Source organism: Streptopelia decaocto (genome assembly GCF_964273445.1).
Source record: "Streptopelia decaocto genome assembly, chromosome: 1".
Lineage (NCBI taxonomy): Eukaryota > Metazoa > Chordata > Aves > Columbiformes > Columbidae > Streptopelia > Streptopelia decaocto.
Genome location: NC_138663.1, coordinates 8,056,241 through 8,068,837, shown reverse-complemented (window position 1 = coordinate 8,068,837; position 12,597 = coordinate 8,056,241). Strand labels below are relative to the sequence as shown.

At 47.6% G+C, this 12,597-nt stretch overlaps 1 protein-coding gene across 5 annotated transcripts in view; it reads left to right on the top strand.

Moving 5' to 3' along the window:
- The window catches only part of FRMD4A (FERM domain containing 4A), a gene marked incomplete at its 3' end in the record, with an annotated part of 393,830 nt that overhangs the window by 368,747 nt on the left and 12,486 nt on the right, over positions 1-12,597 (top strand). For all 5 annotated transcript variants that reach the window (XM_082064558.1, XM_082064557.1, XM_082064561.1 and 2 more), the window contains exons 15-20: positions 1,317-1,450; positions 5,007-5,129; positions 8,295-8,523; positions 9,723-9,779; positions 10,510-10,747; positions 11,639-11,803. In XM_082064558.1, the coding sequence (XP_081920684.1) occupies positions 1,317-1,450; positions 5,007-5,129; positions 8,295-8,523; positions 9,723-9,779; positions 10,510-10,747; positions 11,639-11,803 (946 nt within the window). The remainder of the gene's footprint in view (positions 1-1,316; positions 1,451-5,006; positions 5,130-8,294; positions 8,524-9,722; positions 9,780-10,509; positions 10,748-11,638; positions 11,804-12,597) is intronic.

Sequence of the window (12,597 nt, the reverse complement as noted above, 5' to 3'; positions counted from 1 at the left end):
ACAGGAAGCTCAACATGAGCCATCAGTGTGCCCAGGTGGCCAAGAAGGCCAATGGTATCCTGTCCTGTATCAAAAATAGCGTGGTCAGCAGGACAAGGGAAGTGATCCTTCCCCTGTACTCTGCATTGGTGAGGCCACACCTGGAGTATTGTGTTCAGTTCTGGGCCCCTCAATTCAGGAAAGAGATTGAAGTGCTGGAGCGGGTCCAGAGAAGAGCAACAAGACTGGGGAAGGGACTTGAGCATAAGACCTATGGGGAGAGGCTGAGGGAGCTGGGGTTGTTTAGTCTAGAGAAGAGGAGGCTTAGAGGTGACCTCATCACTCTCTAGAACTACCTGAAGGGAAGTTCTAGCCAGGTGGGGATTGGTCTCTTCTCCCAGGCAGTCAGCAATAGGACAAGGGGGCAGTGGCTTAAACTCTGCCAGGGGAAATTTAGGCTGGATATTAGAAAGAAATTCTTTACAGAGAGAGTGGTCAGGCATTGGAATGGCTGCCCAGGGAGGTGGAGGACTCGCCATCCCTGGAGGTTTTCAAACTCAGATTGGACATGGCACTTAGTGCCATGATCTAGTAAATGAACTAGAGTTGGACCAAGGGTTGGACTGGATGATCTCTGAGGTCTTTTCCAACCCAGTCGATTCTGTGATTCTGTGATCAACAAAGCTGGACTTAATGTGTGAACTACTTCAGTAGAAGTTGCTGGGTAACTGCCACTTGAAAAGTCAAGAGATTTGGACATCCAGTTTATATATCTTGACCTTCATCTTCACAAGAAACAACTACTGTCCCAGAAGGATCTATGAGTTATTGTTGTTTTGGTGTGTTTTATGGGAATCTTGCTAGATAATTTTGTTCCATTACATTTTTTCATAGAACAGGCACTACATGGATTGAATTAAACATTTGCTAATGGGATAATTGCAGTTCTTAAGAAACAGGCTTTATTGCCAAATGGTTTCTCCTAGGCTGAATTTTCAAAAAATAAATCTCCAGGGCTTCGTAAACTATTATTTGGGAACTTCCATGGGTATCATATGTCTTCTTTTTTCCTAGGATCTTTAAATGAATATTTTTGTTGCTTTTATTTTTCTGTGTAATGACTACAAATGTCTTTGTGTGCCTCACTGTCCAATCTCTCTCTGTTAGCTTAAACATTAAGAATTTGCCATAAACAAACATGACTGGGTAACACCTGCTTCATGTCATAAACTGATTTCTTTTTGGAAGGACGGCATCCAGGCTTGGGTAAAATTACAAGCGCTCCAGATGTGTATTCTGCTGTCAGCTGGCCTAGTGAAATCATTGTTTATTGACAGGTTCCCAAGAGTCAGATAGTTCTCAGTCTGCCAAGAAAGACATGCTGGCTGCACTGAAATCCAGGCAAGAAGCTTTGGAAGAGACGCTGCGCCAACGCTTGGAAGAGCTGAAGAAACTGTGTCTTCGAGAAGCGGTAGGCAATGGACATTTTACAACCTGTCACGCTTTGTTGCTTTCATTGTTTTAGCTTGCTTGTTGTTTTGAGGTTCTGTGGAGTCAGGAGAAGAGATCCCTTCCACAGTCACCTCTTGCAAAGCTCATTGTACAGAGGCCTCAGGAAGGTCCAGCTCTTTCAACTCCAGATTGCAACATCACAGGACTTTTTGTCCCAGAGAAAGGGAACCGTGTCAGTTGGGAACCCCGTGTCAGTTGGGAACCCCATGTCAGTTGGGAACCCAGTTGGCTTGGAGCTTGGAAGATGCTCAGCATCCATGACTGCTGTTTGAAATTGTGTATAAGATGCATTCAGATGGGCTTCTTATTGACTCTGGGAAAATGCAGCTACATAAATTCCATTGAAAGGCTGTCCTGTGTACTGATTCTCACTTCTCAAATGCTTTTGACTGAATTAGCAAAAAAAACCAAACAAACAAACCACACAAAAAAACAGGCTGATACACTTTTTTTCTTGGAGCAGGCCTGACCTTACATGCTTTTCTTCTCCCAGCACATTCTTACATGCAGCACACAAGGTCTCATCTGCTCTGTGTAGACTCACTCCATCCAACATTGCTCTGGCACTTCTGGAGAGGAATGGCAGTGTGGTGGCCCTTGTGAAGAGGAACCATTGCGGTCATACTAGGGCATGCAGGACAGCTCAGGAACTCATAACCTTCCCACTCACTTGCCAGTTCATTCTTGAAGTACACAGGAGGCCAGTTTAGAGATTCAATTTAATGTCTGGGGAAGTCACAACACTGCTGCAGATGCATGTGGAGATCAGCAGCAGTGTACACTTGGGTCATTCAGCAATCCTCCTTTCTTTAGGAGCCCTGAAAATCTGAATTTAACAACAAATCCTGGTGTGTAACACAACAGGAAGCTGGTTGCAGACAGTGGCGCTGAGATCTTCCAGTTGTTGCTTAATATTTGATGTGTATCTCACTTTTGACAACATTGGGGAAATAGGTCACTGATTCAGATCTTGTAGCACTTTGTTTTAATTAGTCTGTAGTTTTAACACCGACAAGAATAAGTTGTGGAGAACACCTCTCAACAAAGAAAGTCAGCAGAAATCTCTGCTGCCCCAGTTCCCGTCCTTTACTCCACATGAGCAAACCTTTCCCACCTGGGAAGTCCTGGTTGACTTCAGCAAACAGCTCACACCGATAAAGGCCACAGGTACGAGATTCAGTCTTGTAGTCCATGGAGTACAGAGCTGAGATAATCTGCAGGAAGCAATCACATGCTCTTCGGGGTGCGATGGACAAGGTCTGGAGGGTTCTTCTTGCCCTGGAAGAATTTACCACCCTAAGGTGATGTCTTGCAGCAGCACGCATGCAGGAGAAGATGTGCCTGTGCCCCAGTTGCAGGAGCTCCCAGCCCAGTGCCTTTGCTTTAACCCCAGCCCCATCTGTGCTGCAGCCTCAAGCACTTCAGGGGATGCAGGCAAAAGCTCCCTCTGGGGCATGGAGCCAGTGGTAAGAATCACAGAATCATAGAATATTTTGGGTTGGAAGGGACTCTCAAAGCCCATCCAGTCCAACCCCTGCTGTGAGCAGGGACATCTTCACCCAGATCAGGTTGCTCAGACCCCGTCCAGCCTGGCCCTGAGTGTCTCCAGGGATTTGATATTTCCTTAACATGCTGCAGCAAGGTTGGCCAGAGCCCATCTGTCAGCACCTTAAGAGCTGGTAGAAAGTGCTCATGCTTTCTGTAGATGATCCGAGAGAGGCAGTTGATGGACATTTGGAATCTAACCCTGTCTTGCAGCCCTGCAGCTCGTCCATCAGCAGCCTGCAGTTGGAAGTATTTCCTCTCAGGCTGCCCTTTGTCCTTTGTGCTTTGGCATGGGAATGGCCAAAACAGAGGGAGAAGGCAGAGAACCAGGAGATTAAAAAAGGGTTAAAAGAAGGGGCATGATCAAATAAGCATAGCCAGAGCCATTCAGAATAGTGGCATCAGGTTACTTCGGGCCATCACTACTCCAGTTACTTATTAATTTAGATTACATTTCAGGACTGTGCCTGTGAATACTTTTCAGCTTATGGAGGCAGCATGGTAGCCCACATTAATTTTGTTCTGCTGTAATCTTGGGCATTTTACAGAAGATATTAACTCTTTCCCCACTGCCCTGCTTCATATTAAGTTAGGGGTTCTAAAGAAAATATCCTCGTTTCCTTTGGGAAGGGATACAGGACTCTGTGTCTTGATGCATCCGCTTAGAGCCACATGTCACTAGAAGGAACATGTTACAGAATAAAAACTGAAATAACCCCACAGGGCTGGAGGGACGGTGCAGAATGGGACTCAGACATTTCAACAGCGCCTCTTGCAAGTGGGGGTTGCACACGTCAGCACAGAGCCGTGCCACAAACCCATTTTACTGGGAACTGCTTGATGGAAAGATTTGAAAAGGCCAGGTCCTTGTTTCCTAGTGACCTGAAAAGAGTAGAAAGAAAAACCCCATTAGGGAGAGGGGGGAGAGGCCAGGGCAGGCGGGGGCCTGAGCTGCGCACTCGCATTAAGGTCAGCTGCTGTTCGGGGGGATTCGGATGATTTAGGTTACTCTGCCAGCTGGATCCTCTCAAGGCTGATGCTAAAGAACACAAAAGCCTTTTGTCCTCCATGGGGAGACGTTTGAGTACAAGGAGTCGGGCTGTGCTCATAGTGGGGCTCCTGCCTTTTTCCGTAGGCATTTGAATGCCTTCAGTTCAGATATGTGTGACTGTATTGTGTAGTCCAACGGGGAAAAAAAAAAGAAAACCACAATACCCAGCATTAACATCAGTATCGATGCTTACTGCTTCCTGTGTTCCCAATATTCCTCAGTTCTGAGGGTCTTCAGATTTTGAACAAATCTTTGCAAATGAACCCATCATTCTGACAAAGCCTCATCTGCTATTGCTCCAAAGCTGTCAATGACATCACTGGGGTTTAGAAGGGGCTCTGATACATGAAGTGTTATCAGACAGGTAATGAGGTACCAGGCACTGCTTTTAGTGACCATTTTCACTGCATTCCTCTCAGACACATCATGAATCAGGTGGGAATGTTTTCCTGTGCGGGTCATAACCTGCACGGCTGTTGCCAGCAGGGCTTTCTGACTCAGCAGACCTGCATCCTGCATGAAGGCTCTCGGATCTGCTCACCCCCCTCTCAGAAGCAGCTCCGCAGACAGAAGCTCTTCTTTCCTGCTCACCCTGCGGCAGAGATGAAAGCATGTGTGCTGCAGTCTGCTCAGCCCCAGGGCCCAACGCCCTAGGGATGGGCACCACCTACAGACCTCCCCTGGCCAGGCCAGAAAAATCTCTATTCATGCACAGGTTGAAGAGAAGTTCCCCACCCTCAGTGTCAGGTCCTGGCATGAGTTTGCAGGGCTGGGTGCTCTCCTTTGTGTTTATCAGATGGCTGGACTGGGTATGGTGTAAATGAAAGCCCGTCATTTTGTGGTCACAGTTCAAGAGCAGTGTTGTGCTTTGCTCTGCTGCAGGATTTCCAAGATCGCTAACAGCACTTTCTGCTTACAGGAGCTCACAGGAAAGCTGCCACGAGAATACCCCCTGGATCCTGGGGAGGAGCCACCAATTGTAAGGAGAAGAATAGGAACTGCCTTCAAACTGGATGAGCAGAAAATCCTGCCCAAGGGAGAGGTGAGGTTGTGCCCTTCCCTTCCAGCCCTGTGTCCCCATCTCGGGTCTCTAAGACGATCAGTATGCATCACATAGGAACCAGCAGTCCTATAGCCATTTTTGCTTTAAATGACTGCAGTTGGTCATGGTGCCTTTATTTTTATCATCCATCAGAATGGGGAGAGTTGGTGCCCTTAGTTCAGACTTGAAGTAAAGGTTAAACCTTCGAAATTCAGCTCTGGCTTTGCTAGAGGTAACAGGAATAGCTTGGGTGACCACATGGACCATGACAGTCCCAGCACTCTGGTGACCGAGTGCAGTGACTCATGCGAGTAGGGAGCACATCAGAGCCCCTTGGGCCATCTGATCCCTGCTGCTGCCTTGTTACTGCAAACACAACCTGCTTTCTGCTTCAGTAGCAATCCAAATTCTGATCTCCTCTAACAGGGAGAAAGGCATCAACGTTATGCATCTTAGCCCTGCAATAGCAAGATGACAGCATTTTTCTCTCCAGTCCTTAAACAGAAAAGCCTTCGTCCCTACCTGTGAGAAGCTGGAATTATGTTTTTCTAAGTTTGCCAAGGGGTGTTTGTTCTCTTTCCTTGCTCCCACAATGTGCTGGGTCAGTGCCCTGAACCGTGGTTGTGAAAACAGGCCTGCAGCAGCTGTAAGGCGGGACCAGATTCACAGAACAGCTATTGTCTGCAGAGACGCATTTGTCTCGAGACACTTGTGTATATTCCAGTCTTGAGTTTCCTTTTTATTTTTGTAAGGGGAGAGACTGAAGCTGGTGTGACTGTGCGGTTTAAGGCTCAATTCAGCCAGGGAATTAACTGTTTGTCGTTTTGTTGGCATTTTCCTTCTGCTGAAAAAATAAACAGCTGGAGCTCTTTAGTTTTGTTCTCAATGGAGCCTGGGAGAGGAATTCCACCAAAGTCAAAATATTCATGAACTAGCACATTTAATTAAGCTTTTCAAAGGGAAGCACGGCTTAGCTGAGTTACTCCTAAAACCCCTGCAGTCTGTTGGCTGCTCAGTTATAACCTGATCTCCAGCTTCCTCAGATCTTACTGCTACAAGGCAGCTTTGGGGGCCAGTGAGTGAGGAATCTCCTTACTCGGGTGGCAGGTTAGGTGGGGAGAGCGTGAAGGTAAAGCCGTTCCTCCCCATTGCAGGCACTCTGCCTTTTGGCATCAGCAATCCAAACACGCTGACTCAGCCTTTCTCTACCTCCCTTTTCATCTGTCAAACTTTAAAACTGTGTTGAAAACCATAGATTTCCGTTCTCAAAGAAAGATGTTGAGCTGTGTTTATTTGGCTGCCAGTTTGAGAGCATTTAGAGAGGCCAGTGATGGGTTTTGTGCGCTTTTCAGCAAGTGCAAACATTAGAAACTCAATTTAAACCAAAGGTGAAATGCTCCCTCAGTCACGTAAATCTAGGACTGATGTGACCAAGTGTGACAAGGACCTGAAGCAAGAGACTTCCATCTTGAGGCAGATGATAGCCCTAATTTTCTGAGGCTTTATTTATAGCGGCCTTGCTAGAAGAAAATAGACAATTATGGCTGGGAGGAAAATGAATATGTTTTTTCTAAGATACACTGAATGATTTAGAAGTGAATCTGTGAAGGTCTGAAATGACAGGTCACATCAAACTCTCTGTACCTTCAGTAAGAGCTTTGTCAGAGCAAGACTTGCAGGGAAGGGGTCCTATTGTATTTTTTGGTAATCGCCTCTAACGGGTCCGTAATTCCTGACTCTGGGGAGGATTTTTCCAGAAGATAGTGAATCAGGTTCCAGGCCTAAAAACTCCATGGTATCAAAATAACTTTTAATAAGTTTGGCACTGATAGAGCTTCTAAACTCTCCAAAGCAATCTGGGTGGTGGGTTCAGTCTCCAGTAAAGTGAGGGAAATGATAATTGTAGTTTTAAGGTAATGCTGACTCACGACTGACAGCAAAGTGATATTTTTTAAGCCAAAAGCCCAGAACAGAAACTTCAGAGAACATCTTAAATTTGATTAGCGCCCACAGCATCAAGCTCTTGCAGCATACACCACTGCTAAAGAAAGAAAAAGAATTTGTATTTGCGTAACGGGGATCTCCATGAATAATTGGCTGTCTCTGCTTGCAATTTGAACACCCACCATTCACTAGAAGTAAAAATCTCAGCATTTTTTTTCTAATTTGTAATGTGCTGTGTTAACCTTTCTAGCAGACTAGCACCAAAAACTCCATCAAGCTGGGGAGGGTGACCAGATCTGTTGCAGACAGCAAGTACCTTTGAAGCTCACAGCTTGGGGTCCTGATGCAGAGCAGGAATCTCTATATCAGCTTCTGCTTTGCCATAAATTGGCCTGAATCCTTTGACTTTGGAGAATAACTAAAAACCAGTAGGTAGCTTTTGGGGTGCACCTGGCTGCATTTAAAAAACTTCTGAGACCCTGCAAGGGCTCGTGTTAGAGGCACTGGTCCTTTTTTGGGGCACAGAAAGCCTGCTGTTACACCCTGCCGCTCTGAAACCACCCTCCTGGCTTGTAACTCCAGAATACAATTTTCTGGTGCAATCAGTTGCAGCAGCCCATAATTACTTCAGCTCATACTCTCCCTTGGACTTTGAGAGACATGCACCAGGGAGGGATTAGCCAACCTTTGCCTTTTTTCTTTTCCCCAAGAGGTTGGTGGGTGCCAAGCAAACCTCTCAAGAAGGTTAAAGATGCAGTTTTGCATCAGTACATAGTGCTGGTATCAAATGCGGCTCAAATAGAATCATAGAGTAGTTTGGGTTGGAAGGGAGATATGGAGAAAGGAAACAGGGAGAAGGAGTGGGTAGGAGGCAGGTGTTACCCACGAGATGAGTGTAAAAGGAGGTGTGTGTCAGCAGTAGAGCACTGTTGGACTAAGCCATATTGAACGTCATGAAAAGCCAAACAGCACGGCAGGGTTGGGGCTGGAGTGCACATGTCCTCCTTGTATATGTTATCCCTTCCACCAGCACTGTGTGAGCAGGTGAAGGTGAGGTGGGTACGCTCAGGGAGGCCCTGAGCTGAGGGGAGCAGCATCATCGTGAATGCTTTGCTGATGGAGAGCCTTGGTTGGAGGCCACTGGCCAGGTTCAGGGGGAGCTTCCCCAGAGCTGGGCCAGGAAAGTTTGTTGGTAGCCAAAATCCTCTTGCCTTTTCCCAGGAGGCAGAGCTGGAGCGCCTGGAAAGGGAGTTTGCCATTCAGTCCCAGATCACCGAGGCTGCCCGGCGCCTGGCGAGCGACCCAAACGTCAGCAAAAAGCTGAAGAAGCAGAGGAAGACATCCTACCTGAACGCCCTGAAGAAACTGCAGGAGATCGAAAACGCCATCAATGAGTATCGTATCAAATCTGGAAAGAAGCCAACCCAGAGAGCCTCCCTGATCATAGATGGTAAGCGTGACATAGCATCAACAGCATCACGGAAGGTTCTGTGGAGGGCAGGGAGCAAAATTCTTGCCTTGAGACACAGATTTGCCCTCCTTCCTCTTCTCTGTCCTGTCTGGAGGCCTCCATGGATGCTGGCAGTCGGGCTGTCCTCTCCCGTACCAGCACACTGGTGTCTGGGCTGTGTGCCGTGTGTTACGGATGTGCTGGTTCACAGCACAAGAAATGGTGTCACGCTGTAGATTATAGGCATGTCAGGAAAGCAGACTGTGACTCCTTTGTTCATCTATAGAACTGCTCTGTTAACGTCTCCTCCGGAGCGGTGCTGTACAAATGTAATTAATGTTAGCAGATTGGGGTGAGCTCTCTAGCTGAAAGGCATCTGTAAAATCAAAGCGGTAGCAGTGTCATCGCTGCGTTCAAATGCTTCTCTTTTTCTTTTTTTTACAATGTAATTCTCAGGGCACTTTATGGTTTACTGGGTTGTTGATTGGTTTTTCATGAAATCCATTAACTTTCTACTGCAGTTCTTTCTCCCTTGCTGATTTTGCCCTTTCCCTTTGACTTGCAGAGCTTTTCTCTGTGCCTTTGTAGCAGGAACTGAGATGAGAGCTGCTGTATTTGTGACCTGGGTACCAAGTTGCACCGCAGTCGGGGATAACAGACAGCCGTGAGGACACGGGTTGGCGGAGGCAGCTCACACGTGCATACGAAAGACATGAGAGCTCCTCCTGCTGCTACAGAGGATGCTCAGAAAGCATTTCCCTGAATTACACAAAACTGATAGCTAATGTGACCCTTTAGTTAGCAACAGGATGATCATTTTAAGGAGGTGGATATCAAACCCAGAGTCGTTAAGGCCTGAGATATAAATCTTGCTGATGGCACCATGCCATTTCGCATCCTCTGGGGATCTCAGCTCTCTGTTGTGACTCAGTCTTAATCCCTGTTAATTGAAAAGACTTAGCAGCTCCTTGAAAGGCAGCCTGCTAGTGAGAGACCTGGCCTGCAGCTCTGCCCTCCCAGGCTGAGAGTGGGCTGAGTCAGTTGTTTATAGGAATCTTGCCTCTCAGCTATGCGAGGAGGAAGACGTGGGTGAGTGCTTATGTCTAAGACCTAGTGGATGAAGATTGTGCTGCTGTTCAGTGCCTGGTCACTGCAATTCTCAGGAATGTCTGACCATCTTTGTATTTTCTTCCCTTCAGAAGGAAACATTGCCAGTGAAGACAGCTCCCTCTCGGATGCACTTGTTCTCGAGGATGGTATGTTGGCTGCTCTGTGTTCTAGAGGGCAGGAAGGAAACAGGGAGGGATGTGTGAGCTCCTGCTTGATGCTCAAAATGGAGGAACTGCTCTGTGTAATAATCCATTCAAATGTCCCAGTAGTAAAAATACTTGGTCTCCCCTGACTCCACCTTGTAGTAGGACATCAGGCCTGGAGTAGTGAGCATTGCCATGGTTACTGCTCTGAATTCTTTCAAAAGACAGTCCCAGAATTGCCCTTTATTTTCTCTTAAAGTTTTGGTTGTTTTAATGTATCGCATGCTCTTGCTGGTTATTCACCCTTAAAATGGAAATGTGAGCCACTGCACCTTTGAAAGTTGAGTTTTCAGGTTGCTTCTGGACCCAACCAGGGGAAGCAGGGTAAAGAAGCAGGTTCTGGAGGTGTGATCATAGAATCATAGAATTATAGAATGTCGTAGAGTTGGAAGGGACCCACAAGGATCACCGAGTCCAACTCCTGTCCCTGCATATGACAACCCCACAGTTCACACCATGTGTCTGAGGGTGTTGTCCAGTCTCATCTTGAACACCGTCAGGCTTGGGGCTGTGACACCTCCCTGGGGAGCCTGTTCCAGTTCTCCAGCACTCTCTGGGTGAAGAAACTTTTCCTAATGTCCAACCTAAACCTCCTCTGGTGGTGTTCCCTGGGGCTGTGCTGCCATTGGAGGTATTGCACAGCCATCACCTCTCTCCCTTCTTCTCTTCACAGAGGATTCTCAGGTCACCAGCACAATATCCCCTCTCCAGTCCCCACACAAAGGACTCCCTCCCCGGCCACCCTTGCACAACAGGCCTCCTCCTCCGCAGTCGCTGGAAGGCCTCCGCCAGATGCATTACCACCGCAACGACTATGACAAGTCCCCCATCAAACCCAAGATGTGGAGTGAGTCATCCTTGGATGAACCCTATGAGAAGGTCAAGAAACGCTCCTCGCACAGTCATTCCAGGTGAGCCAGCTATCTTGAAGCCCCATCACACAGACATCTTCTGCTTCCAGGAGGCCCTTTCAGGCCCTTTCAAAATTTAATAGAATCATAGACTAGTTTGGGTTGGAAAGGACCTTCAAAGCTCATCCAGTCCAACCCCTGCCTTGAGCAGGGACATCCTCACCCAGATCCGGTTGCTCAGAGCCCTGTCCAGCCTGGCCTGGGATGTCTCCAGGGATGGGGCATCCACCACCTCTCTGAGCAACCTGGGACAGTGTTTCACCACCCTCAGTGTAAAAAATTTCTTCCTCACATCCAGCCTGAATCTCCCCTCCTTTAATTTAAAACCATCACCCCTCGTCCTATCACTACAGGCGCTGCTAAAAAGTCTGTCCCCATCTTTCTTATTGGCCCTTTTAAGTACTGAAAGGCCACAATAAGGTCTCCCCAGAGCCTTCTGTTCTCCAGCTGAACACCCCAACTCTCTCAGCCTGTCCTCCCAGCAGAGCTGTTCCAGCCTCAGATCATTCCTGTGGCTCCTCTGGCGCCTCTCTAACAGGACCAATTTACAAAGCCATCCCCTACCAAAAGGAAACTTTTAGGTGTTTTGGCCAATGGGCATGTCATAAAAATAGGCTGCAGCCACATAACTGCTGCTTGATATCTCAATGTTATTTTAAAAAACATTGAGAAAGGAAGGATGATGTTGGATTATCTGAGGGCTTCGGCAGGGATTGCTCTTGACCTCTGACTACTGCAGAAGCACAAGTTCTGGGACACAGAGCAGCAGCTGACCCAGCTCCCACTCACCCCCACGGGGTCACAGGCACATGCCAGAGATCTGGAGAAAGGCTTGAGAACCCCTTCCCCAAATTCCTGCCTGGGAACTGAAGCCGAGTGTTTGCTCTGCAGCAGCCACAAGCGGTTCCCCAGCACCGGGAGCTGTGCTGAGGCGGGAGGGAGCAGCTCGCTGCAGAACAGCCCCATCCGGAGCCTCCCCCACTGGAACTCCCAGTCCAGCATGCCGTCGACACCAGATCTACGGGTACGCAGTCCGCACTACGTCCACTCCACACGGTAAGTCTTCCCAGCTCCGGTATCACCTTGCTTACCCTGAAATAAATATTCTTTCCTTTATCCTTCCCCCAGGGTATGAATTAATTCCCAGTTCAGGAAAGGACACAAACCAGTCCTATTCACTGATCAGAGGCTCAAGTGCTGTTGCCAGTAAGAAATCTCTCCTGAACTGAGATCCTGAAATCACTTCAGATAAATGGGATCCTGCTCCTCATCTCCCTCTTTTCAATCAGGCTTTTCTTCCGCTGGGCCCTTTCATCTCAGGGACTGTTAACAGGCGCTACAAACCCCGTGCCATGTTTAAAAGGGATGTGGTGCTACTGCTAAATGCTGCAGTAAATTCCTCAGTGGATCCAGCTGGAGATAACATGTTGTTTCCTGTCTGATACGAAATCTTGAGTAGTATTAATTCTGTCTCATAGATAAAAGGTTTACATGTGTGTGACCTTATGTGGAGAGAGAGCCTGTATAAAGCAATCCACCTGAGGATCCAGGTGACATTGGAATAAGCCCAGGGTTGACAGAAGAAAGAGCTGAAGTGTGTAAGGAGGGTGATTTGATGTGGCCCAATTTGTCTCCAATTTTCAGGATAATTTCTACAACCTGTTCAGTGTCATTGCTATTTTGCTGCCGTGGGAAGCAGAGCTGAGCCAAAGCTGTGCGCTGTTAGGTATCCTGCCCTAAGGGGTGGTGCTAACATCATTTAACACGACATAAATCAGGAGACATGCCAACACATCAGACTCGGGCAGCAACGATACAAGGCATTAAAACCCTGGGTTAAGTTTGTTACA